The 26,907-nt window shown below is 42.6% G+C and overlaps 1 protein-coding gene across 2 annotated transcripts in view; it reads right to left on the bottom strand.

Annotated features, from left to right (window-relative positions):
* epc1a (enhancer of polycomb homolog 1 (Drosophila) a) overlaps nt 1-24,970 on the bottom strand; it is a 56,450-nt gene extending 31,480 nt beyond the window's left edge. The window contains exons 1-2 of one of the 2 annotated variants that reach the window (XM_063207154.1): nt 24,649-24,970; nt 13,503-13,594 (exon numbers count right to left, since the gene is read on the bottom strand). Coding sequence is in view for 1 of the 2 variants with exons in the window: in XM_063207153.1 (XP_063063223.1) it covers nt 11,273-11,425 (153 nt within the window). In the remaining variant the exon portion in view is untranslated. The other variant, XM_063207153.1, reaches the window with a different exon arrangement.
* Between the last annotated feature and the right edge of the window lie 1,937 nt (nt 24,971-26,907).

Raw genomic sequence — 26,907 nt, 5'->3', positions numbered from 1 at the left:
CGCCGTGGCCTGTGCGATTACTCAAAATGAAAGTGAAACTCATATTCTGAATCGAGAGCCTAATCAGTGCGTGTGGAGTCAAATACACTCCCTTGTCTTGGTGCCGCCAGTTTAAGTTTAAGAGAGGACTAGAATTTAGCAGTTGCTAGGCTTAATCATGCACAACAGTGGTATTTGCATGTGGTTTCAGTGCTTTGACACCATAAATGCAATCGAAAATAATTAACATAATGAAGTGCACTCTGACTTGCTAGTTTTGTCACAAGCACTTCAGAGGAACATTGACATTTCATGATTTTCTTAAATGTTTGGTGACTGGAGAAATGCGGTCACACACGCGCACACTACTTGCAGACTGCAGCAGCACACTAGCTAGACAGGATAAAGCCCATCTTGCTAGCTTTGACTGTACACGATACAGTTATACAGCATTATAGGCCTTCTTGTTAGACAAGACAGCCAGGTTAGCCAACCTCCCAGCATAAAATAATGCTTTAAATTCAATACCAACAGTGTTCAACTGAGAACCTATCAAGTTAAGTATTTGGACGCACTTCAACACACTCAGACTAATTTATGATTGTGTTACCTGGGTGTGTCAAACGTTATCTTCTACATTTCTGCTTTTCCTGATGCTGAGTGAGGTCCATGCCAGGCCAAGTCATAAATTACGTAGTGCAGTACAGTCAAGTGACACACCTTGAATATGGGCCATCTTCAAACATGCACACAGTCCAGGGGCCTATATACAGCCATTCCCAACAAAGGCAGGCACACACCCAAAACCACTACATCCTACCACACAGTAAATCACCAATCACATCCTTTACATTGAAATACCAAACTAGAATGATGAATAATAAATAAACACAGACAGTAATAGCACCTTGATGTGCACCACAAACACAAACCTACCAAAAAAACACCCAGATTAATATAGCCCATTGGCATGAACTCACTGACACCTGGCCTGACACACAAACTGCTACGCCTGTGTGTACCCTGAGATTAATCTTTTATTAGAGAAGGAGCTGCATTCGCATGAAAAATTAACCAGGTAGCCTCGCTCGCTTAAAACACACCAGCCTATCCAGACTTCCCATCGACTAAATTACAGGGTGTTTGGGCCGTGCTTCCAGTGTGTGTGGACATACTCCTGTCAAAAGCCAGTGCACTGCCAATAGTGGCATCATGCTTGGTAGCCTGAAGACTTTTGCTGTGCTCGAGGTGCAGCTGTTCAATCATCGGAAAAGTAAAAATACATCAATAACCCCCCGAACATCTTCAATATAACTTTGCATGGCTAAGGTAAGCGTACCCATTAAGCCCATGTACCCTTTAAGCCCACTTTCAACTTTGAGGTCAATTTAAAGAAAGGGAAAAGGTGAATTTTGTTGTTCATCACCCTATCCAATTAAAGGGTTTAGTAACTGACAAAATGCTTTTTATTGCAAACAAATCACATGTTTTATCGTGGAGTTATCCCCGTCCAAGTGAACCCAGTCTCAGGACTACTGACAAGAAGTTGCCTCAAAACTTTGCTGTTTTGGGACATGTCAGAAATCATAGAATTTCAGCTAGTTTAAGTAAAATATTTTGAAAATACTTTCATATTTAGTGAACTAAGAGGTAAATGTAATGATTTTTATATATATATACATGCAGTGTTTTACTAAATTATAGCATTTCCCTTCAAATGGAAAGATGTGTTTTATGAGCGAACAAACGCAGATATTCTCTTGATACAACCACACACCATCTTTATCTTACTCTACCGTAAGACTTAAGGTGGTTAGGTATGAATTCTAAGCATATTCCAGTTTGTTTGGCATTGATCTTTAAAGAAATGCATCATGAAATGTTTTTGTGGAGTTGATTATTTCCATAAAATAGCTTTTTGTATAGGCGGGCTTAATGGGTACAAGGTGGGCTTAAATGGTACACCCCATTGAAATGAATGCAAGTTGGCATGCATGCTAATGAAAAATGCCTTTGAGGGACATAAAAAGTGCTGTACAATCTGAAGTAGTAGGTCAAAAAGGCGTAATGTAATGAACTAACAATAATCAATAAGAAAAAATAAATTTCTCTGTTTGGATGAAGAATTTTATTAAGTATATGAAGTAAGAGATGCTGTAATGTTTAATTTGGTTTTATGCATTATTTTTTTAGCAAATCTTACATTTTGGAAGAATATTTTGATCTGAAACCATTTATGCCATGTAGGCTACACTGTTTAAACTCAACTCACACACCTCACCACGTATTTTGATAGAGAAATAACAAGTGGGCTTAAATGGTACCAAAGGTACCATTTAAGCCCATTCAGACTTTTCACTTTTCTCGTAAAAAATCTTCCTATTGTACTTTGAAATATTCATCAATTCAGTGATAAACATTGAGAAGAGAGGTAAATCTTACTATTTAAGAAATCATTTCACAAAAAAATTGTGTGAAGATGATTGAAAAATAAAGAAATTTAGATTTTGGTGGGCTTAATGGGTACGCTTACCTTACACCTGCTCTTATGGGTTTAACGTTCGTCAACAATCCCCGTCTGCGCGAGTAGCCAGGGGTCCCTCTTCAACCTCTGATTGTTGGAAACAGCCGCCACTCAAAAAATGCACTCACGTGGTTGGCTACTTAGCATCTTGCCCTTCCTCACATTGCAAATGTTTGTAAACAGGAACCCAAGTTATCTATATAAGGAATCTTAATTACGCTCAATTAAGAACCAGTGACGTTGGCATAAGCTGGTAGGGCTACATGCTGGGTGACCCACGAGTAAGCTCTGCTCCAGTTCCAGTGGGCCATCACTATTGGTGACCACTTTTTACCTGCAACAGAGTAGGACCAGAGAGAGAGAGAATCTCTGGTAGGACAGTTAACCATAACCATCCCTATAACAATACACCTGCCAGATGGGAGAGAGATGTGAAGTGACTAGGCAAGGTTAAAGAGTGTGTTAAGAGCCTTGTGCCATGGCAGTTGACAACAAGCTGGGTGGCAGTCACAATAATTAGCAGAGTAGCAGGTGAGCGTTAGAGCGCCTGCATGAGCACCACAAAGCAACACAAATTAACCAACAGGTGACATAGGTAAAAAAGAACTCAAAGCAGCCAATAAACAGACTTCCCAAGTAATAAACAGACTTCGCAAGCAACCAACAGCCATAAATAGCTCCAGGATTGGGTTTGTAAGTTCTAGCATCAAGACAACATTTAGGCTAGGCTTCAGCGATTATTTTGGAAGGGGGCTTGCGATACCGCATGCCTTCCAGCCAACACATTTGCCAATTCACACTATAGTTCTCAAAGTCACACAGTATTTTTTTTTAATTCATTCACATGGAATAATGCAAACTGCTTCTTCACAATCCCCAGTGAATAGATATTTGTGAATTAGGGAGTCTTGTGCCCTACTTTTCAAGCTCCCTGTGACTTCCAAAGTGCTTTGTGAATAACCCTTACTCCTGCTAAGAGTCCTGCAGCCTTGACACATCAATTATTTTTACGGGCAAGTCGCCTCGTTACAGGCTAAACTCATTTGAGCCTGGGGACTCAGGCGATTGTGCTCCCTGGACATAAGTTGGATAGAGTAGCATGTCTTTTACATATAAATTAGTCGTTCATCATAAAGCCTATATATTCACTTGGTGGCCTGGCATTTGTTCCAGGCGACAATGTCACCTTTGTGACTTTATAGTGGAAAGAAATGCCCCGGGTATAATAAAACGACCATTATCAGCAAAGCGATAAATATACTTGGCTTCTCCAGTCTCCACGGTAGAAAGCACATTACAAGTCTGGTGTCTGTGTGTAGGAGTTTTACAACACTTTAAATACCGTCTACTACTACTGAGCGGCCAATACAAAGACAAAGGCTGAATGACAAAGCCTGAAAAGACCAAGCAGGGGCAGACCAGTTTCTAACGGCCGTAAGCAAAAGTTATTTGAGCTAGCATGTCCAGCTAGCATGTGCCCATATTTGCCCTCACATGCAGTGTCATCAATCTGGAATCTGATCAAAACACACATCTTCCCTTTCACTTAGCTCTCAGCCTCAATGTCAACTAGTGTTGTTTCATAAACCAGACATAATTAAGCTTACAAGAAACAACCATCACCATCTCAGCTCGGATAGAGCCCATCAGAGACCTAGGACAGCATCAGTGCAATCCTGATCATAAGTTAATGGGCTAGTGTTACAGTGACACTCTTCCGTTCACAGGAGTTAGCCCATGTTGCAGGAAGTCCCATGATGAGTGAGAATACCCTATAGCAAGACCATATAGAAAGAATGCATTTCATTTCAAAGCCTGAGCATTAAAATGCTCCTCCCACACAGTTTTATGAATATTTCAAAATCCACTAGGCCTTTAAGTTCTCATGTTAACTTAGTAGTCTAGTAATGAGCTTATCCTTATCTTCTGGCAAGCAGTGGCGTTGCACTCATACATTAATGAAGAAAATCCACCATATAGAAACGGCAAAAGCTGAACTGTAGTGCACAGAGGAGAGATCACTGCTACAGAAACGCAAAATCCAACTTGCATCACCACTAGCTGAAGCAGTTTGAGTGATCTGTGCTAAATCTCTTCAGATTTCCAGGTATCCAAACCACTGTGGAAGACAGGTCCCCACCAGACCCAAGCTTATCATCTTTTAACATGCATGGTGGTGTGCCATTCGTACATAAATAAAAAACACACTATGTAAACGCCAAAAGCCGTGCAGCGATACAGCAGGGGATGTGCTGCAAATCATGTGCTGTTGACACTTAGTACATCCCCCGCAATATCCAGCATCTGCAACAGCTTCTAGTACGCATGCCTCTTTCATGACTTCCAGGTAACCATACCAGTACGGTAGACATGTCTGCACCTGACCAGCCGCCTCACCTGGTTCACTGATCTCATCACCACTAGGGATGTTAACCGGTAACCGTTTAACTGATAGTCGAACGGATCAACGTTAAGCTTGACCGGTTAAAAATTTCTGCCACCGGTTAACCGGTTGTTGTTGTAGTAATAATAATAATAATAATAATTTCCTCCCAAAAAAACGATAATTTTGAGGTTTTAGTACGATAATTCAGCATATTCCATCTGGCAACAGTGGATGGACATGGCAGGTCCTTGTCTGCGTAGCAAAAAAAAAAGGCTTATGTGAAAGATGAAATGTAAAAAAAAAATCAGTGCTGTGCATATCAGGCACGCGAACGTTGTATAATTTATGATTACCGGTTAACCACCGGTTAATGAGTCTCAGTTGCCGGTTAAGAGTGTTTTCAATTTTCGCCATCCCTAATCACCACATGTTACAGCAACAGCAAAGAAAAAAACACTTCACTTTAGGCCCCCTTCATTACTTTCAAGGAATCTTAACAGCTATAACCTCCACATTGACACACAACTGGTTTCACTTCCCCATTCAAGCCCACTCACCGTAACAAAACTAACCCACTGTGTGTGTGTGTGTGTGTGTGTGTGTGTGTGTGTGTGTGTGTGTGTGTGTGTGTGTGTGTGTGTGTGTGTGTTCCTTCTACATCTATGAATGTGTGAGGACATACGGGTGATTGATTTTTTGGTGGGGGTGGGGAAAACATTGACCACTGCAACAGCTCTTTTAAGTTTACAACAAGGTTACAACACGATTTCAGAAATAAACAGAGTAACGTTTCTGTGTTTACCAACCATTTGGAAAGACACACCCTATGTCTGTCTGCTAACCCTCTACAGCACAGATTCAATAGCTCATGCAGACATGTGCAAACATGCACACACACCGTGAGACACAGACACGCAGTGACAGTACACGCACTAGACCAGACCTGACCAGGGCTGTGAAAGTAAACACATGTCCTTTGCCCTCTCTAGTCTGTCAAGAACACACATTTACAAACAAACACTGACCATCTAAACATGCAGACTCGGAACATAACTACTCAGATAGTAGGGGTGTAACGGTACACAAAAATCACGGTTCGGTACGTACCTCGGTTTTTGGGGTCACGGTTCGGTACATTTTCGGTACAGTATATGGGAACAAAATAGAAAACTATTTTCTTCCTCAGCACGTTGTTAATTTCACAAAAAAATTGTCAAAATACAAACAAAAAAAGAAATACATTCAACCTGCTACTTTGGGTCGGAGATTTCATCAGTGTAAGAAACTTTCTCCTCAAGGTTTCACAAAGACCAAGCCTCTACACCTGTTTTTTCTTGCATTCTCTCTCAGGGTTCTGCACGAGCCTCTGCATGTAGTAGCAGCATAATGTAAAAACATGAACAAGTTTTAGCCTTTTAGTCAACCTTTCGGTATGGCACTGTTCGGTTCGGTACAGGTCTTTTCGGTACGATACGTCGGTTCGGTTGGATATCGCTACACCCCTATCAGATAGCAATGACACACACATCTTTTAGCCTAGGCTACATGTGGGTGCGCGTTTTTAAGTGTGTGTGCGAGACTCAGAGAGGGTGAAATTGCTGTCAGAGGGGGGAAAAGCACACTAAGTTACATATCTGACCAGTGTGGTCATTCCCCCTCAACCACACACACCTCAACATAATGAGTACAAGACGAGACAGCGCATGCAGGAGGAAGTGCAGGGGGGATGGAATTAAAACAACATGGGGGACGGGATCATAGTGGATCATGATTAGGGCTGGATAAAATACTCGATTTAATCGATCGATTTCATTTGAAATTCACATTATCGATTCACAGGGCAAAAAATCGATTATTTGGTTCTTTTTCTTTTTTTTCCTTTTTGTTTAATTTAGGTCTATAGAAAATACCCAGTAGGTATTAGTCAATTAGGCCTAGGCCTACTTATTACAAATCAGCAATCGGTCAACACGGTCAAGCCACAGCCCTTTGACATTTTTTATATAAAAACAGGCGACAGCATCTTTTGTGGGAAATCCTGGCACCAAGAAGGGAACGAATTGAATCGAAGGGCGATTAATCGATTCAAAGCCATAAGAACTGAAATCGAATCGATACAGGAACATGGCTGCGATACCCAGCCCTAATCATGATGACCATGATGACGATGATGACGCATGGAAAAACAACAGGGGACTCCAAGCAGAGTGGGGCCAGATTGGACACGGTTTGGGTTAACAATCATATGCCAAATATGGGAGGGGCGTGTGTATGTGCATGTGCATGTGCATTCTTGTGTGTAGTGTTGTGTGTGTGTGACTAGGCGTAAGTTACCGGTCAGTGTGTGTGAGCGTGTGTGCGACAATGATTGTGTATTGAGCAGCAATGTATGTGTGTAGGTGCTCGACTCATCATACTTGCTTCGAAAAAGACTACGTTATAGACTGGGATCTACTCAACACCCACTCCCAGGTCAGTGGGTCAGGAGTCAATTATCACATACGGCCTCCTCGCACAAATCCCCCGAGAGCGTTACATAACACACACACACACTCACTCTGGGGAGCACAGGGGGACAAAGGACTCACCCGCACCCCCGAAGCATCTGTTCTTGAATAATAAACACGAACGAATGCACACCAACTGACACGCACAAACAAAATACACAGAACAAAATTAGTCACTCGCAACACTGCTTTTCCTGGGGACATAAAAAAAAAAAACTTTTCCACCATTAAAATATAAGTAAGCCTCTCGTCTTCAGCACTCCATAACCCAACCATCAATCCATCAAGCCGTCCATTTTTTATCATGACTTGCACACTCATCTCCCAACCACACCACCACCCCCCACCCCCCACCCCCCCCCCCCCCACCCCGTCCCCCTCCCGTTATAAATCCATGGCTGGTGACCTCTGTAGCGCTTTGGTGACCCTGAGCCGAGCGTCCCCACGGCGATGGCATTCCCATCCGTCTAGCCCCGGGTGACAGCGGCAGCAGCCAGCAGCCTCCAGCCACCTCATCATCAGCAGCAGCTATTCCCAGCAGTGGCAGAAGCAGCAGCAACCCTTACCGGACCGCACGTGACGTCTGCTGGCTGCACAGCTACAGAGAGTGTGTGTGTGTGTGTATCTACGTGTTTGTGAAAAGGTTCACATTGGGCTGACCAGAGGGGTGTGTGTGTGTTTCTATCCAGAGTGTGCTTATGACAAGGTTCACATAGGGCTGGCCAGCCACTTAATGTCTGTGCTTGTGTGTGTGTGTGTGTGTGTGTGTGTGTGTGTGTGTGTGTGTGTGTGCGCGTCCATCCAGTGTGCTTATGACCAGGTTCACATGAGGCTGGCCAGCCACTTAATGTCGGTGTGTGTGTGTGTGTGTCCAGTGTGCGTATGAAAAGGTTCACATGGGGCCAGGAGCGACTGCTGTGCATCTAGGGCAAACGGCGAACATTATGAATGGAGGGAGGACAGTTGATTCAAAACAGGACCATCCTGGAGTGAACAAGAGCAGGTCATGAGCAGACGCACGCACAACAAACCTGATTTCTTTCCGTAAGTACAGAACAGAGTTACATTAAAATGCCAGTAGATTGAAAATCTACAATGGCCATTACCAAGCTTCAATCCCACTACACCACAATCAATAGCCTAGCTCAGAGGGCCTACAGGACAATAAATAAGAAAGATCATTAAAATATCCAGAGAAGCTTTCTGTTCTTGGTGGGGCAAATAGGCCTATGCTACAACAAGAAATCTACATAGTAACTAGACAACCCAACACGCACGCACACCAACCCAAGTGGGTTGTCAGGACACTGCAACAATACCACTTCACAATCAGGACTCATTCTATAGGCCTGCGGGGGTTGCACTTAGGTAGACTAGAGTAGACCAGCTCTGTGAGTGCGGTATGTGTGCATGTGTGTGCCCTCGTGGGAGAGGGCATCGCTGTGCCTGCTCGCATAGGATAATTAAGCCATCGTTAACAGGCTCATAATTAACACACTAGCTCCGTCTAACGGGCGGCTTAACGAGCTCATAAATATTCCTCCTCTGCTCGGAATGAGATCTGATCCGATCTGGGCTCAATCATGAGTAAGGTGAATCAAAGTCACCGTATTTCAACCCCCCTCCGGGTAACGGCGGCGGCACCACACATACACACAAAACTTTGCTAACTAAGCTTACACTGGCCAGCTCAAACGTTGTACCCAGAGCAGAGGAAACAGCACTGACTGTAGTCTAGGCCTTAATTGTCAGTGCTACAGTCGACTTGCTCTCTCGGTCACACACACAGGGCCCAATTACTACAGCAGCTCACACATGGTGCTCTCGCGCAAGCTCTCACACACAATAATCAGACTGCGCTCAAATGTCTTTGCTCCGTCTCACAGACGTGCACACATAACCCCCATGGGGAACATGCTAGTCAGGTTTGGTGGACACACACACACACACCCACACCCACATAATACACATCAGCAATAAAACCTGTTCTACTAGGGGTATGCTCAGTTCGCGGTCAACAACAAAGTACAACCAACACCGATATGAAGAAACAAGGAAGTCTGTTAATTTGCAGGGTAGAGGGAGTTGAACAATGTCTTGGCAAATGATTCATTCAACGATAATGAATGATGGAGGATGTGATGTCTCTCTCGCTCGCTCACACAACTAGTTAATGCCAGACTGCTTCAGGTACACAGCTCATGGTCCCTTCCTTTCACTCTCTCTCACACACACACACACACACCTCTGCAGTCTTCTGTCGACAGTACCCCCACGTGGGCAAACTCCAGTATCATACACATCCCAGGCAAATATTTTTTTTAAAGATTAAGCAAACTTATGCACTAACGGCATCATAAACTTCCCTCCATTAACCCTTCCTATTCAATACCCAAGTCTTACCCATCTCACGCTACACCTGACAGGGCATTGCAAGCACTGATAAGTAATGATAGCATTATACACTGCATGATGTAGTAACATCAACCTGGCAAACAAGCTTGACAGATGCACTTGTATTGGAAGCACTGTGTCAAAGAGGCAGGCATGTCAGAGTTACTATTGATTTGACAGAGCACAGACCTGCAAGGCCTTCTTATTTACATAGGGCAGACACAGAAAACAGAGCATCCACATGTTTACAACTTAGTGCATCTCCATTTCCATTGCAAATGGCCTCATCAAAATGATCCAATTGAAAAAACTGTACAAGAACAGACTTGACACAGCATCGGTTGTTATGACAGCAGGCACTATGCACACACAGCTTAAAATGCTACCTACCAACAACTGTCATGTTAGCAGACACACCATGCATTTCTTTACATTTCCTATAAATTGACATGCACGGCGGCTTTGTAGGCTACTGTGTCTTTTTAAAACTACTACACGCATAGCTTCAGGCGCAGAGAATACTATCTGGTCTGGGGACACGTGCGCACAGCACTGACAAGGGGATATCGCAAGTCCCGGGGCTGTCACATAGCAGCCGCCTTCGCATACCAAGACATACAGCCACTAGGCTATGCGAAATACATTTGTAGGGAAATGTACAGGAATACATTACGAAATGCCATGTTCTCTGGTTCATTCAGCGAGAATACCGGAGCGACTGTAGAGGTTTGTAAACTAAGCAAACGCATCTTCGCCATGTTAATATGAAAACCGGTTAAAAGTAATGCAAGGTGCAAAAGATAGCTGTGCCCATCATGACTTGGGGAGGGGGTTCGCTGAATTCTGTAATTAACGCAACGTTGACGTGTGATGTATGGGTAGGCTAGCTACCGGCAAATAGGGTTACAACTAAAAGGCGATGCTTCCAGCGTCTGGCAACAAGACACAGTGACAATAACAAATACATCTTGACACGCGCTTTGGGTTGCAACTCTCCTAAATGTTGCTTAAATGCCATCTGTGGTGGTAAAACGAATGGCTGTTTCAGCACAAGGACGTAGACCCTTACTAATCCCATTCTGCACAACATTGCTAACATCACAGACTCAGCTTCGCCACCTGGTGTCCGTTCACATCACTTGCAGCCTTCTCAGGCCCATCCCAAGCACAGAGAAAGTCAACAAAATGGCGGATTGAAGCAAAGTCACGTGACTCCTTTGTGCGTTGCAAACCAATTCCTGACAAAACAACTCGATACAACCCGACTATTGCACTCAAAATCGAGCAAATACCACCTTATAAACCACAAGGTTGCACAAATTTCGACGGAGCACGACGATTAAATGCCATACTACCGTGTCAAAGAAAAACAGAAATGGCGGCCATTTTGTGCAAGCTTGCGCAGGCAAGATAGGGGCGCCCGCCGTATCAAGAAAACATGGCGAAATAGCTAAATACCCATATTGAAACCTTAAAACATACCGATTCCTCCTCCTTTTCCATCCCCGTCGGCATCTGCGGCACCGCCCGGTTAATTGAGGCATATTCGTGCAGGTCTGGCAAATCCTCGCAGCGGAAAACGGGTAGAGGCTTGGTAGCGTCCAGCGCCCGTGCCCGAAACGACAATTTACTCATTTTTTATAATGAAAGATGCAGCATATATCTATCCGATACCCTACGAAACACAACTGTACAAATGTTAGTTCTCATTGATGAAACTGTGACGTTCTCCAGGAGTCTACCGTTCGATTGGTTACAAAATATGGGTATGGCGAGAAGAACGGAGCCGGGAAGGCCCGGATCTTGGTCGCTCTCTCTCGGTCTCTTTTTTTCCGTAGCTCCGCTCCCTCTCCCTAGTTCAATACGCCATGGCCAACATGGCGGACATTAAAAACTCTTTAACTCTGCGTTCGCTTCCAGCGGCCCAACCCCCGATCACACACCAGCCATTCCCACACGGTTTAGCACGCGTGCGCGTCAGAGCCGCCCGCAGGGAAGAAGGCGGGGGGATGGGGTACGCTCTTTCTTGCGTCTGTTTCCCACCCACGATGACACCAGGCACTCCGCGTCAGTCGCGAACCAAACTCCTTGCATCCATGATTTTCTCCATCAATGCTCCAGTGCAAAATGCAGACCTGTCGCATTCCTAATTAAATACTATGCCTCGTCATCAAGACCACCCCAACTCTTCTATGAAGAATATAGCGGATACATGGACTGAATCTGTTTCTCAAACATATTTATATTCCACTGTCAGATAACGTCCATGTACACATAGCAAGGATGGTGAAAATTTAACGTAGGTATTGAACGAAAATTGTGTCAACACAAAATGCTATTCCACGTCGAAAAAGAACTGTGAGCTGACTTTTTCCATTAACGATTTTTTGCGTGCCAATATGACACCATCAGAATATGCACACATCCCCCTCAGATAGAGGATATTTAATTCCATAACACACTGTGACACGTCGCCCTCCTGTGGCCCAACAGAGCAAAGCATCCTGTCAATTAACAACTCAATGAGGAGTTACATTAAGTTACTGTATTGGAAGTTGTTGTGCAAACCATAGTCAGACCACATCTTTGCAATCCCATCAAATTATAGAGAAAAAAAATAGTTTCAAACCAGTACTTGACCGATTACAGCCCAATAAATTACTGACACTGAAAACTATATATAAATAAAAAAAGTAAATGGGGTGCCTTTTTCCTGCAGATTTAACCATAGGATTTTGACTTTAGGGGACATAACATAATTACATTCAGTCTACTTGGAACATTAGAGCAACCCCTTTTTATCACCAACAAAAAAAGAATAGTTATTTTACAGAAACAAATAACAATATTAGCACAGATTACCAACAAAACAACAAAAAACCAACAACATTGCGTAATCTCCACCAACTAAGCAAAGTACCAAATGTGACAATACTGAATGCGGATCTGGGCATGTGCATTTGGAGTAATCTATGACATTATGGCAAAATTGCATATTTTGGATGTCACACGTTAGGCTGCATGCACAAAAAGGCCAGGCTGAAAGGCCAGTCAAATTAATCTAGTCCATTACTGTATGTGCAAACAGCATGCTGAGTGAATGGAAATTGATTAATTTATTCTAATGGAAAAGAAAATAGAAGGCTGCGCACCAAAAACCCCAACTGACAATGTCTTACTAGAACACGCACTGCTTTGACCAACCAGGATGTTCCTCACATTTTTGTCCTGCACCTGGCCTTAGTGAGGGGGTTTGCATCTATGGTGTTGAAAAATATTTCATTTCTTAACCCACCACTTAACCCCATTCACAGCATTTTTTTGGAGGGCTCACACAGAACAGACAGCACAAGGACGGAGAGGAACGGGCTGCACAATTTCATAGTGCTAGATTAGAATATCAAGACTGTCAAACATACTCAAACACGTCAAAACATACACAAAAGCTGAGCTGTATATCAGAACACCGATGCAGATGAGCAGTTCACAGAAGTAGAAACCGGTATGGGCACAAGATGCCAAAACTGAGAGGATGTATTGCATAAGCTGGATTTGTGATTTGATTTTCATTCTTATAAGTTTGTTTATCGGTTCTTGACTTCAAATCCCAGTTTCGTTTACAAATGTATCTTGCACAGAGAGCTTGAAAAATTACATATGCCAATGCTTATATTTCTCTGTGGACCCAGAAAATATGTTCCCACAGGCTTACCTCTCCAATGACTTTGCCTATCCATTGTCATAGTGCATAGTCCACACATTCTGATTGCAACTATCCACCTGGAAAGCCATCTCCTCTTCGTTCTGTGGGGACAAAAACAAAGTAACCATGAGCTTAGAGAGTCAGACTAGTGTTGCTACTTGTCCCAGACGTCCCTCATTGTCCCAGTATTTATTTTTTTAAATATTGTTTCGGTCTTTTTTTACTTTATTCGTGATAGTACAGTGCAGACAGGAAGCGAGTTGGGAGAGAGAGACGGGGAAGGGCTGACAAAGGACCCGGACCGGGAATTAAATCCGGGTCGGCCGCATAGCAAACCAATGCCCTACCATATGCTCCACGGTAGGGCCGATTGTGACAGTATTTGACGTTTTGTCCAAGGGACAATGAATTAAGCATGTCATAGAGAAGAAGGAAAAAAAAGAGTTTGAAATGTCCAGGTTTTTGTCAGACAGAGGTGGCAACCCTGGACAAAGACATGGCCCAACAGAAATGAAGAAAACAAGAAAAAAAGAATCACACACTGAAGACCCACACAAATTAAGCCATGGGCAAGAGGTTACAGTACATCTTGGCAGGGGAACACACAGCCACACTACTAGAGAGGCAAAAATGCTGTGACTACATGGAAAACATAGGAGAAAAATGAGAGGGGAAATTCTCTCATTCAAACTAAAGTACCATGCTTCCGAGTGCAGCTGTCCCTAAAACTGAAATTTCCCTAGTCAGTTTCTCAAGGGCCATGTTTTCCCAAAAGCAACGTGTCAGTATCTGTATGATACCATTACCCAGCCCAAAGCAGCTTTCCGACAGCCAGAAGTTGAGAAATGTATTGGGCTGAAATAAATTGGTCATTAGTAGGCTTTGATTTGGCATTTATGAATATTAAGCAATAGAAAAGCAATGACTCACTCTGCAGTGCTGTGCACACTGCCCTCGGAATGAACACAATGGAAAGTTCAACCATATTTTTATTATGTACAACACTGTACATTTTAACCTACTGGTGCCAGATGCTGCATAGCGCAACATTGACCCTACCGTCTGGAGCTGCATGTTTTTGTGTAGAAATTGTGTTGGAGCTGAATGAACATCTTCAAATGCAAGATGGGGGTCTTAGCCTCTGAAGTACATAACATATGAAATAAATTGCATTAAGAAGATGAGATACTTCAGGTTTTATAGGCTGACTGTATCTTTTCCCTTAGACTGTATCTACCCTTAGGCGTTTTAGGCGTCAATGGGATAAACTTTGATTTTTTACTTAAGTTAAGCTATAATATCAGTAGCATCTCTTGAGTGGGTCATTGCCGAGATAAGTGACTTTTAAGGTTAAGTAAGCTGTAGTGAGAAAGTAGTAGTAGAGAGGTATTGGAAACGATTACACTGCCTGAACTTAGTAGTCCACTTGACACCATGTCCAAAACACTAATGAGCAGAGTAAATGGGTAGTCGTGGGAAAGCGGTTAGGGCGTCAGACTTGTAGCCCAAAGGTTGCCGGTTCGACTCCCGACCCGCCAGGTTGGTGGGGTGAGTAATTAACCACCAGTGCTCTCCCCCATCCTCCTCCATGACTAAGGTACCGTTCCCTTGGAGCGCCCTTGAGGGCTGCCCCCTTGCACGGGTGAGGCATAAATGCAATTTCGTTGTGTGCAGTGTTCACTTGCGTGCTGTGGAGTGCTGTGTCACTAGGCCTGTCACGATAACAATTTTTGCCAGACGATAACGATAACAAGAAATTATTGCGATAATCGATAATATTGTCTCTCTCGCCATTTTCAAACAATATAATGTGCAATAAAAAACACTGCTATGCAAGGTGCGGCCTCCTTCTTGAAACATTGAATGTAACATTTGGGCCAGCAGACTCAGAGGTTTAAATAATTAAGATTGACGCCTGCTCCAAGAAGAAATGTGTCAAACAATATAATGACGTAAAAATGCAATAAAAATGTGACTACACCCCTTCACATTTTTAAAGCATCACGGCAGGGGGTATATATATGTTTTTAAATACATCCTCATGGAGCACAATAGGCTCTAAATAGGCTTTTTTGTATTTATTATTAAGGTAAGTTATATAGTCTTTCTTTAACATTTTCTGCTATTTATCTTTCTCAAGCACACTGAATGGCTTATAGGCCTATCCATGGTGTGATGTAAAATAACCTACTGGTGGGGTATTGTTAATTCACAAATTATCACTTAGACAGCTTATTTCAAACAAATGCACGTTGTTACTAGCTAATTGTCAGTCAAAACCCAAATCAGCCCTGTTAAAGGCATTTCAACATCAGTAAAAAGCAAAAGAGCATGAACAGATGCACAAGTTCCAGCTCTCTCTCTCTCTCTCTCTCTCTCTCTCTCTCTCTCTCCGATACCCTCGACTGGAACAAATTGCAATTCTGCGCACTTTAAAGTCCTTTATGAACGCCCATACATTGATTCTTATGAGTTATGAGTCGCCATGCCTCTGTTTCCCCTGTAGCGCGCTCAACCGTTCACATTCTCCTGGTGTGACAGATTTAAATCCACAAATCTTATCTTCATGATTTGCTTGCGGACTGCCTACTCATATTGTTAGGTCTAAATAAACAAGAAATATAGCGAAAATCACAAAAAGAACAGACAACGAACGTCGGGGTAGGAGGCGCATTGAAATAATAGTGGAAACTCGGCGAGGTTTAAAATAACAGCCTCAGAGCAAGTTTGTCACGACGGCACCACTATTTCATGTTTGCACAAACACGTCTTCGTCGTGGATATTGGGTTGCTGCGGATGTTTCAAAATGAACATTTGCCTCCGTGTTGGAGCCTCCGTGTTGGAGCTGTTCATTCCCCTTTCTGAGGAACGTTGCAGATGCGCTGACTGAGACTGGAAGAATATTGCGCTCCTAGTCTCTAGCGCTGATTCTTTGTCGAGGCTTATAAGCGACGCGCGGGAACACCAGCGTTCTATTTCAAAGACGCAAGTAGCCAGATCAATGCACTTTTTTCCAACCAGAACTGCACTGAAACTTAAAATTACACCAACATTTAAGCGTCATTGCGCTGCGTTGGCCTATAACGCGCCATTAGTAGTCTTACGGCTATGGTAGAGAAAGGGAGAGAGGGAAAACAAAACATCACGCAAATAACTTATCGTTACTTATCGGGGCCAGAAAAGTGATCGTTCTTGTAAAAAGTTATCGTCCGATTTATTGACTTATCGTATATCGTGACAGGCTTATGTGTCACAATGACAATGGTTACAAGAAATTAAATGTACTGACTGGACCATGTGACGTGAAAGCCCATTGGGAAACTCCAACTCCCAAACACATCTCCTATGCTTCTGGAACAGCATATTCCCTTCAGAATAGCGCAACACATGTACTTTTAGGATCTTTTTTTCCCCACAACGGTACACACTTCAGTCCACATGTATTCTGTCTTCAGGGTCTGCACTGTCTGTGTGTGTGTGTGTTTGAGCTAACAATGTGCGCACGGTCAGTGATTTCATAACTTCTAAAGTGGTCTATAAAAACCTCACCTGCACCAACCACGCCTACAACGCCGGTTCCTCCCAGGCAGTTAAGAATTGGGTTTGTAGCCAGTGGGTTGCCAGTTCAAATGTAGACAAGACATTACCAATGGACTGAATACCACTCTCCCTGAATCCTCCTCCATGACTGAAGTAATCTGAGCATGGTATTGACAACCTGAAATGCCCCCTTACTGGGGTGAAGCATAGATGCAATCAGGGATCTAAATGATCTTCTTTCATCACCAATCAGAATGGCTAGTAGATATTAATCTCACTAGCCAAACGTACACTCACTAATGGGTCAAAATGACTGGTAAGTTGGTCTTTTCTACCAGTCCTAACTGAATTTTCAACAGCATTTGGTCGGCTGGCTGGTGTTAATGTAGGGCCCTGAATACAATTTAACTATGTGCATTGGGTGCTATAATCCATTTCATTCCATGCCATTCACTTTTTTTAAAGGCCGCTTTAGATTTAAAGTGATACTGTACCATTTTTGGAAATGAGCTTATTTTACACCTCCCCTTGAGTTAGATAATAGGGTTTTACCGTTGTCTTGTACTTTCAACCGTTCTCTGGGTATGGCACTGCAAATTTTACCTCCAAGCTAGCAGTTAACATCGAGTCCTATGAGACCAGCTGGCGGCTAACTGGTCTCATAGGACTCAATGTTAACTGTTAGCTTGGAGGTAAAATTTGCACTGCCATAGCTAGGGAACGGTTGAAAGTACAAGAAAACAGTGAAACCCTATTATCTAACTCAAGGGGAGGTGTAAAATAAGCTCATTTCCAAAAATGGGACAGTATCACTTTAAGTGTTTGTTATTTAATGTAACACAACTACCTGAAAGTGAAAGCCCAACTGGGAAACTCCAACTCCCATTGTCACTGTGACACCGCACTCTGCACACAACAAAAGTGCATTTCTGCCTCATCCGTGCCCCGCCTCGAGGCAGCCTCCAATGGTGCCCGAAAAGGAGCAGTGCGGCGGGACGGTGCCATGCTCATGGTACCTCAGTCATCAAGGAGGATGGGGAAAACACACTGGTTAATTACTCCCCCCACCAACTTGGCAGGTCGGGAGTCGAACCGGCAACCTTTGGGCTACAATTGTGACGCCCTAAGCGCTTACCCATGACTGCCCATGACCTACTCCACCCACATTATACTAATGTCCATTGTCTCATATTTATGACGCCTAGTGCAGGGCCTTGCTAACAAATACTTCACTCCAATTTTCTTAACAGGAGAGGGGCAAAGACTGAGACAAGAAAATTCCTTTTACGCCATTGTAGCCATACTGAAAAAAAGAAAGAAATTGTGGGGAGAACAGACTAGGCTACTTCATCCTTGCAGTAATCAACAAAAGCCAAACACATGTGTTTACACATCTTTTGCACTACAATACATTAAGCTGACACTTGTCTCCAAAAGGTATGTGACTTCAAAAGAAGGACATAATCCACAACATACAGTGTGGGGAAATACAGAGCAGGGGTCCCCAAACGTTCTGGGTCTGATGGCTATACCTGAGGGCTCCTGTCTTGTTTGTTCAAAATCCTATAACAATGTCTTGACTTCCTTTTCAAATCACACTATGACATGAATGATAATTTGCTTATGGGATAATAATTAATGTTCTAATAGTTTTATGAAGAAATGCACTCATTTAAATTCAGAAAAACTTTAACAGTGACTAAAATCTTGTCTTGGTCACTCTTGTTGCTTCTGGAGGTTGGTTCCAACACTGAGATAAAATGACAGAACAGTTTTGACTAATCACTCAGAGCAAGCAAAACTGTTCTCTGTCATAGTCCCTCAGTGGTGGAACACGCTTCCAGAAGCAACAAGACTAGAGTCATCTCTCTTCCCTTCTTGAAAGTGAAAGCCCATTGGGAAACTCCAACTCCCATTGTCATTGGGATACAGCACTCTACAGCACACAAGTGAACACTGCACACAACTAAATTGCATTTATGCCTCACCCATTCAAGGGGGCAGCCCTCAATGGCGCCCCAAGAGAGCAGTGCGGCGGGATGGTACCATGCTCAGGGTACCTCAGTCATGGAGGAGGATAGGGGAGAGCACTGGTTAATTACACCCCCCCCCGAACAACCTGGCGGGTCAGGAGTCGAACTGGCAAACTTTGGGCTACAAGTCTGCTGCTCTAACCGCTTACCAATGACCCATTATGGTTCCTCCGTGATTCGTGGTGACGTCACCTCCGTCAAACACCTGAAATTTCAGGGTTTGGTTCTTGAGTCCTTTCAGAAATAATGTGACCTAAAAGTTGCAATGAGATGAAATAAAGTAGTAATAGGGTAGTGTTAGAGAAGAGTTCCCCATTTGACGCGAGTATCCGACCTGACTCTATTACTACTTTACTACAACTCCTTTCACCTAGCAGTCATGGGTAAGCGGAAGCGGTTAGGGCGTCAGACTTGTAGCCCAAAGGTTGCTGGTTCGACTCCCGACCCGCCAGGTTGGTTGGGGGAGTAGGTTTAATCAACCAGTGCTCTCCCCATCCTCCTCCATGACTGAGGTACCCTGAGCATAGTACCGTCCAGCCGCACTGCTCCCTAGGGGCGCCATTGAGGGCTGCCCCCTTGCAAGGGTGAGGCATAAATGCAATTTTGTTGTGTGCAGTGTTCACTTGTGTGCTGTGGAGTGCTGTGTCCCAATGACAATGGGAGTTGGAGTTTCCCAATGGGCTTTCACTTCACTACAACTCCTTTCACCCTTTAAGTCACTATCTCTGAAATGACCCAAGAACGAAACACCAAAACTTGTTCATGACACTACGTGCTAAGTTTAAGCTTAGATAAGATATCGGCCATTATAAAATAAGGTAAGCGTACCCAATAAGCCCATGTACCCTTTAAGCCCACTTTCAACTTTGAGGTCAATTTAAAGAAAGGGGAAAGGTGGATTTCGTTGTTCATCACCCTATCCAATTAAAGGGTTTAGTAACTGACAAAATGTTTTTTATTGCAAACAAATCACATTTTCTATCGTTGAGTTATCCCCATCCAAGTGAATCCAGTCACAGGACTACTGACAAGAAGTTGCCTCAAAACTTTGCTGTTTTGGGACATGTCAGAAATCATAGAATTTCAGCTAGTTAAAGTCAAATGTTTTGAAAATACTTTCATATTTAGTGAACTAAGAGGTAAATGTAATGATTTTTATATATAAACGTCCAGTGTTTTGCCAAATTATAGCAGTTCCCTTCAAATGGAAAGATGTGTTTTATGAGCGAGCAAACGCCGATATTTTCTTGATACAACCACACACCATCTTTATCTTACTCTGCCGTAAGACTTAAGGTGGTTAGGTATGAATTCTAAGCATATTCCAGTTTGTTTGGCATTGATCTTGAAAGAAATGCATCATAAAATGTTTTGTGGAGCTGATTATTTCCATAAAATAGCTTTTTGTATAGGCGGGCTTAATGGGTACTAGGTGGGCTTAAATGGTACAGCCCATTGAAATGCATGCAAGCTGGCATGCATGCTAACCAAAAATGTCTTTGAGGGACAGAAAAAAGTGCTGTACAATCTCAAGTTGTTGGTTAAAAAGGCGTAATGTAATGAACTAACAATAATCAATAAGAAAAAAATACATTCCTCTGTTTGGATGAAGAATTTTATGAAGTATATGAAGTAAGAGATGCCGTAATATTTAATTAGGTTTTATGCATTATTTTTTGAGCAAATCTTACATTTTTGGTCTGAAACCATTTATGCCATGTGGGCTACACTGTTTAAACTCAATTCACACACCTCACCAGGTATTTTGATAGAGAAATAACTATATGAGCTTATTTGGAACACAAGTGGGCTTAAATGGTACCAATGGTACCATTTAAGCCCATTCAGACTTTTCACTTTTCTCGTAAAAAATCTTCATATTGTACTTTGAAATATTCATCAACTCAGTGACAAACATTGAGAAGAGAGGTAAATCTTACTATTTAACAAATTATTTCACAAAAACATTATGTGAAGATGATTGAAAAATAAAGAAATTTAGATTTTGGTGGGCTTAATGGGTACGCTTACCTTAAAGCTTTTTGCATTCAATTTTTTACAGTTTAATTTCTCATAAGCCATACTCTGATGATGGTTGTGTTCCATGCATGCCGTTTGTGTAATTTGTAGAGTCAGAAAAAGAGTTTTCAAACATCAAAACCTTTCCTTTGTGATTTGTATTGACTGACGTAATAAAGGATGAATGCAGTGTCCTACCCTATTAATTAAAACTTCTCCCTCAATATTAGTGTCAGACTTGCAAATGCAGTTCTGGGGTTCTTCCTTGCCACTAAAAAGGTACACTAAGATTTATTAAAATCTCTGTCGGTCAGGCCCAAAGTGTCTGATTTCATGTGAAATGCTCCCCAATTTCCCCAATGCTTTGTGATGTCCTTCAAAAGACAGGAGACAGTTGCTGGGCTACCACTACCAACACCATGGAAATGTTGATCAGATCAAAATCAAAATGACTGTTCATGTCACCCAGAGTGCGTCTTAATATGCGACCTTGCCTCCTCCACTTGTGCTTGTCTTCTCGTCCCGCCTCCTGGCCCCTCCTCCGTGGAGAAAACGATAAAGTTTCCCAGCTGTCAGCCTAGCCACAACAACTTTTGAGGGACTGCATTTCATTCACCATCCCAATTGCAAATGAGAAAAAGACTCTACAATTGAGCTTTTGCAAGATATTGAAATATAATGCTGTTGTCAGTGATGTCATCATGACGAGAAGCAAGTGGAGGAGGCAAGTTCACATATTAAGACGCACTCCCAGTCTCAGCTTTTGTCATATCCTGCCAAGCATTTCTGTGAATTCTGGATAATACCATATATGGGATAGTAGAGAAAAAGTATTCACATGTGCAATGTGCAACAGATCTGCCTTTTAAGGGCACAATTCAATATGGTTATGCATCAAGACCACTGGGTGTTGAGATAACACACCCCAAAAATTGGATCCAACTTGAAATAAATTTAAAAGGCAATAAACATCTGGATTAAAACTACATTTTCCTAGTAAGTCAATGGGACAGTTTCTTCAAGATTCTCCAAGGTAAACTTAGTCCTTGGGTACCATGGTACCTAGGCCTAGTAGTTATTCTAAATGCTAAGTGTGTGCAGTAAAGGATGTAACTTAATTGGTGACTTCAGTGAGTGTGGGTGTCAAAGAGAATACTCCTGCTGTTTTTGACACGCTCTTAAAGAAATGGGTAAAATATTCTAGCCCAGTGGTTCTCAAAGTGGTCGTCATGGGGGTCCCGTGGCACATTGAGCTAGGGGGTCTGTGAAGACAAAATGGATCAAAAGAATACTGTGAAAAGACAAAAAACAAGTGGGTTTAAGTGGAACTCTGACACTTCTGGTGTCTGAAGGGCTCCTTGGAAAGGGGCAGCACTAAACTTTAAGAGAACCCCTGTTCTAGTGCATGTCTCCTTACTTATTTCAATTTGCCACTGCAGCATGCTTTGGAGAGAGAATCATCATCCATTTAAGGGAAAATGGTCTGGCACTAGAATCGGAAAAAGGAAAAGAGGTGACACAAGGCCATCACCAGCAGAGGGCTCCATGAGCTCCACATCATAGATGCCTTCCTCATATTAAAGTTACTACAGCTGGGAGTGGTGGACAGAGAGCGAGAGGCACAGTTTTGCTGTGAATCTAATTCCCAAAATGTACCCATCCTATTGTGAGCAAAAATGTTAAATGGGTCAGTAGGCACAAAATGGTTGAGTCTCCAGTAGGCCTATAGGCAGTTATGTTCACAATTTCTTTGTGAAACAGATTTGGCACAATTTAGTCAGCCAATACAATATCACACCAAACATTTTCCTTTCTACCCACATCCTCGTGGTTAATCTCAAACAAAACGGGGGGAAATCAAGGTAGCCTGCACTTCTTTTTATGGTGTGAAAAGAGGAAGGGGAAGACTGTAGTCAGTCCTAACCTTGAAGAAATTGGGTCATATCTGGCGAATGCCAGACTGCTGTACTGGAGTATCGGAAGTGCCATTTTCAGAGACACTGGAAGAGGATTGTGCAATTCAGGGCGAATGTGGGGGAGGGGGGCAAAAGTACACGACGGTCAACAACTAGGGGGCACTTCACGCATTTACACGTACGCGTATTTCCTTTAATACACCTGGGAAGTAGCAAAAGTCGAGGCTGGGATGTCAACTTAACATGGAGACGCTCATGTTTCCTGTTGGTAAAATACAATGTGGGGACAGCCCCGCCTTTCCTCAAATCGTTACTGTATCAGCTGCAATTATATGAGACGCAGGCGGTGGGGAAGACAACCAACCACGCCAGAAAAAAATAATACCGATCAGCTGAGAAATCACGCCACGATTATCGACTGTGCGCCCAAAGCTATATGCTACCCAAATGTCCACTACCTCTACATCTTCCAAAGAATATGTTAGTCATTATACGTTTTAAAAGATAGAGTCGAGTGCATCTAGCAGATGGTGTCACAGCGCCACCGTAAAGAAGCCAGCAAGCCGTCTCTATTTCCACCTTTCCAACACCCCCTCCCTCTCCATGCGCAACAGAGCGAACCACCGGTGCAACCGAATTTAACACAACAGTGTGAAAAAAAGCATTTTCTCCAGTCTTACGAGTTTCAAACGCCAACATTATAATTAACACACCACCTCCGCGTCCCGAAACGACACACAACATCAAGGAACAGCCAAGGAGGAAGTCAGCCGCGAAGTTTAAGGCGAGCATCCTCGAGAGAGAAAAAAAGCCAACAAGTAAAGAAAAAAAAAGAGAGAGAGACCCCGCGTTATCGTATTTTACGCAATAAAATCTCTAGTTTATTAGCTCTAGGTGCATTACCAAGCAAGGCATACACATTCAGGCTAAACAAATCGCGTAATTTGGAAAATAAATGAGAACATATGTTAATTGATGGAGAGCCAAAGGGCTGGCTATAATTTCCTTTAGGTCACCCAATTTTGCCAATGTTTCGACATGATTGCTTGATGTGGCAATATTAAAATATGGCGAGTTGATGGACGATTTGAAACCGACGCTGAAAAGCCAACACTGGCCTTGTTCCTTGGCAAAAACGAATGGAGAAAAAACTATAATAGGCTTCCGAAAAAGACTTCTACAAAAAGTGCAACGTACACATTTTGCGCTGCAGGCATTTCGCTGGCTAGATGAACTCCCCTTTCAGCAGGGAAAAAGTATCTGCTCAGCCAACCAAGACAGCTTATAGTAGCATGGTAAAGTTTAATTTAATCACATTCATACATTTATAAATCACAAGTAGATCATATAATTATGTGGCCAGGTTCCAGTTCGACAAGCCGGAAGAAACGATTGATTATTTTTCTAGATGCATTTATTTTTCGGTCACAATATTTCCGAGGAAATCGAAGGTTAAAGCGACACCCTGGGCGGAATTCGCATTGAAGAATGTCTGACGAGCTAGCTAACTGGCTAACGTCATACATTTCAGCCAGCTACTGTTACTAACGGAAAGAAGACCAAAAAGAATTACATCACATTCACCAATCACAAGACATCAATAAGACCCCCAAGTACAGAAACATAGAGCAACAACAATAACTTACCGTGTACGCCTCCAGGGTGAAAGATGGCATTTTTGCTCAACATGATAAGCAAGTGAGCCATCCCTCGGGCAGACAGCATAGTTGGGTAGCTAGCCAATGTAGAGCTGTACGCTAGCCACTAGGGCTAACAGAAAACAGACACCACGTATCGCTGGTCAAATCACTTTAGAGTACTTCCACAATATTGTTGGCTTCGCCTGGCTTTTCGGTTCTTAGGTACACGTCCAAGCATATAAAATCCATCGACTGACCATCCAAGAGATAACTGTGGGACACAGAACACAGCTTTTTAACCAAACGACCACGACTCTGGTTTGGGGTTAACAACTTTGCAATGGTAGATCAGAGCTCTGTGATTGGACGACAAATGGCACCAATCACCTGTGGAGAGCGCCGGGCCGTGCTGCACGCAGAAAGTTCGGTGTTATGCACTATGCAGACCAACATCAGCTCAGAGGCCGTCGCTCAAAGCCTGTGTGTGGGGAGAAAAGATCAAATATTTTATAACAGGTGACATGTGTAGTTCTAGCTCTAGTTATTACACATCCACCATTCAGTTTTCTAGAATCACATAGACCACCAACGTAAATGGCACGTAGCCTATGCTCCATTTATATAACTTTGATTTAGATATGGATTTATCTAACATTTTTAATACAATATGACGTGTCAATTATTAGATTAGGCTAATGAGTTGGACAGCATGACTGCATTAGCTGGCTTGTCTGTGACACAAAGTCACACAGAAAGAGTAGGCCTAGGGCCTAATGACACCAGTGTCACTGTCACCATGCCATGGTGGTGTGACCCCTTGTCACCTCTTATTGTCCATGAAGCCTATATGAGTCACAGTGCAAAAGAATATAGGCCTACCTAAATAGCCTACGCCTTTGCCGTACTTTATAAATTCACAAAACAAGTGGAAGGTCAAATAGTCTTTATAATTCAACCTGCGGTCATATTAGTCTTTGGCCGTAGCCATAGGCCTACTAAAAGTCAAAACCACAGATATATTGGAAGTAACTATTTTTATTTATGTATTGGGGGCAGTATATTACCAGGGGGTCTAATGAAAAATTAGACCAACATTGCAATATGGCCTACACGAAGTAGCAACAGCAGTAGGTCCCCATTTCAGAAAAAAAAAAAACTGTTCATACACATAGGCTACCTCACTTTTACATGACAATTATTATTGATGACAAATGTGACAACTAATTCGGTGTACAATTATGAGAGGTTCCTTGACAACTGAATGAGGAAAAGGGAGTGGGAGGGTTCGGTTGATCTTTAGCTGCTTAGTAGGCCTACTACTACATGTGCTGGCTAATAAATTAGAATATCATTAAAAAGTTGTTTTATTTCCATAATACCATCAATAATGTCAAATTCTCATGGATTATAGATGCATTGCTCACATTTTTAACTATATCAATCATTCATTTGTTTATTCTTACATATTTTGGCCTTCCAGCTCAACAAAACCATGAATTGAGGTGTTCACAAAATTAGAATATTTTAATGAAATCACCATTTTTTTCAGAAAAAAAGAAAACCGTTCGAGTCACTTCAAGTCAGATGAAATGGGGTACTTCCTGAATGACATGTCTATCAATAGGCTACTTGGTTTGGAATCTCTTTGACTTAATCACTGCCATGATGTGTTTAACATTGAAGTCAATGGCAGGTGCATTGCGTGGAAGTTATGGAGGCAGATATCCTTGATGCTTTGCTGCCAGCTGTTTCTTGTTTGTTGATCCGGTGACCCACACTTCCCTCTTCATTATACCCTGTAGATTTCCATGCCACGTTTTGGTGCTTTGGTGGTATGGACATTTGAACTCACCAGAAATAAAACCCCCCATTGAAAATGAATGTTGCCTGGTGAGTTAAAATGTCCGTACCACCAAAGCACCAAAATGTGGCATGGAAATCAATGGAAAATTTTCAAAGAATATGAATGATAACACAAATCCTTGTCTATCACTATGCTCTTTGTTTGAATGAAGCCATTTATTGCAAAACAACTGTGTTTTGTCCTTTGAAATAATAATAATAACAAAAACTACCCAAATAAGTTTGATCATAAGTTTACATACCCCATGATTGGGGCTGATAATATTCATACACTTCACACCCAAATGGGTCAGAATGGCCATTGCTGATAACGCAGAGACGTTCTAGGGTTAGAACTAAGAACTTCTTTGGATAATCATCTTCACTGGTCATCTGTTTTCTTGTGATTTGTTTGTGTTTAAA

The sequence above is a fragment of the Engraulis encrasicolus genome, chromosome 9, assembly GCF_034702125.1.
Source record: "Engraulis encrasicolus isolate BLACKSEA-1 chromosome 9, IST_EnEncr_1.0, whole genome shotgun sequence".
Lineage (NCBI taxonomy): Eukaryota > Metazoa > Chordata > Actinopteri > Clupeiformes > Engraulidae > Engraulis > Engraulis encrasicolus.
This window is presented reverse-complemented; position numbering and strand designations above follow the sequence as displayed.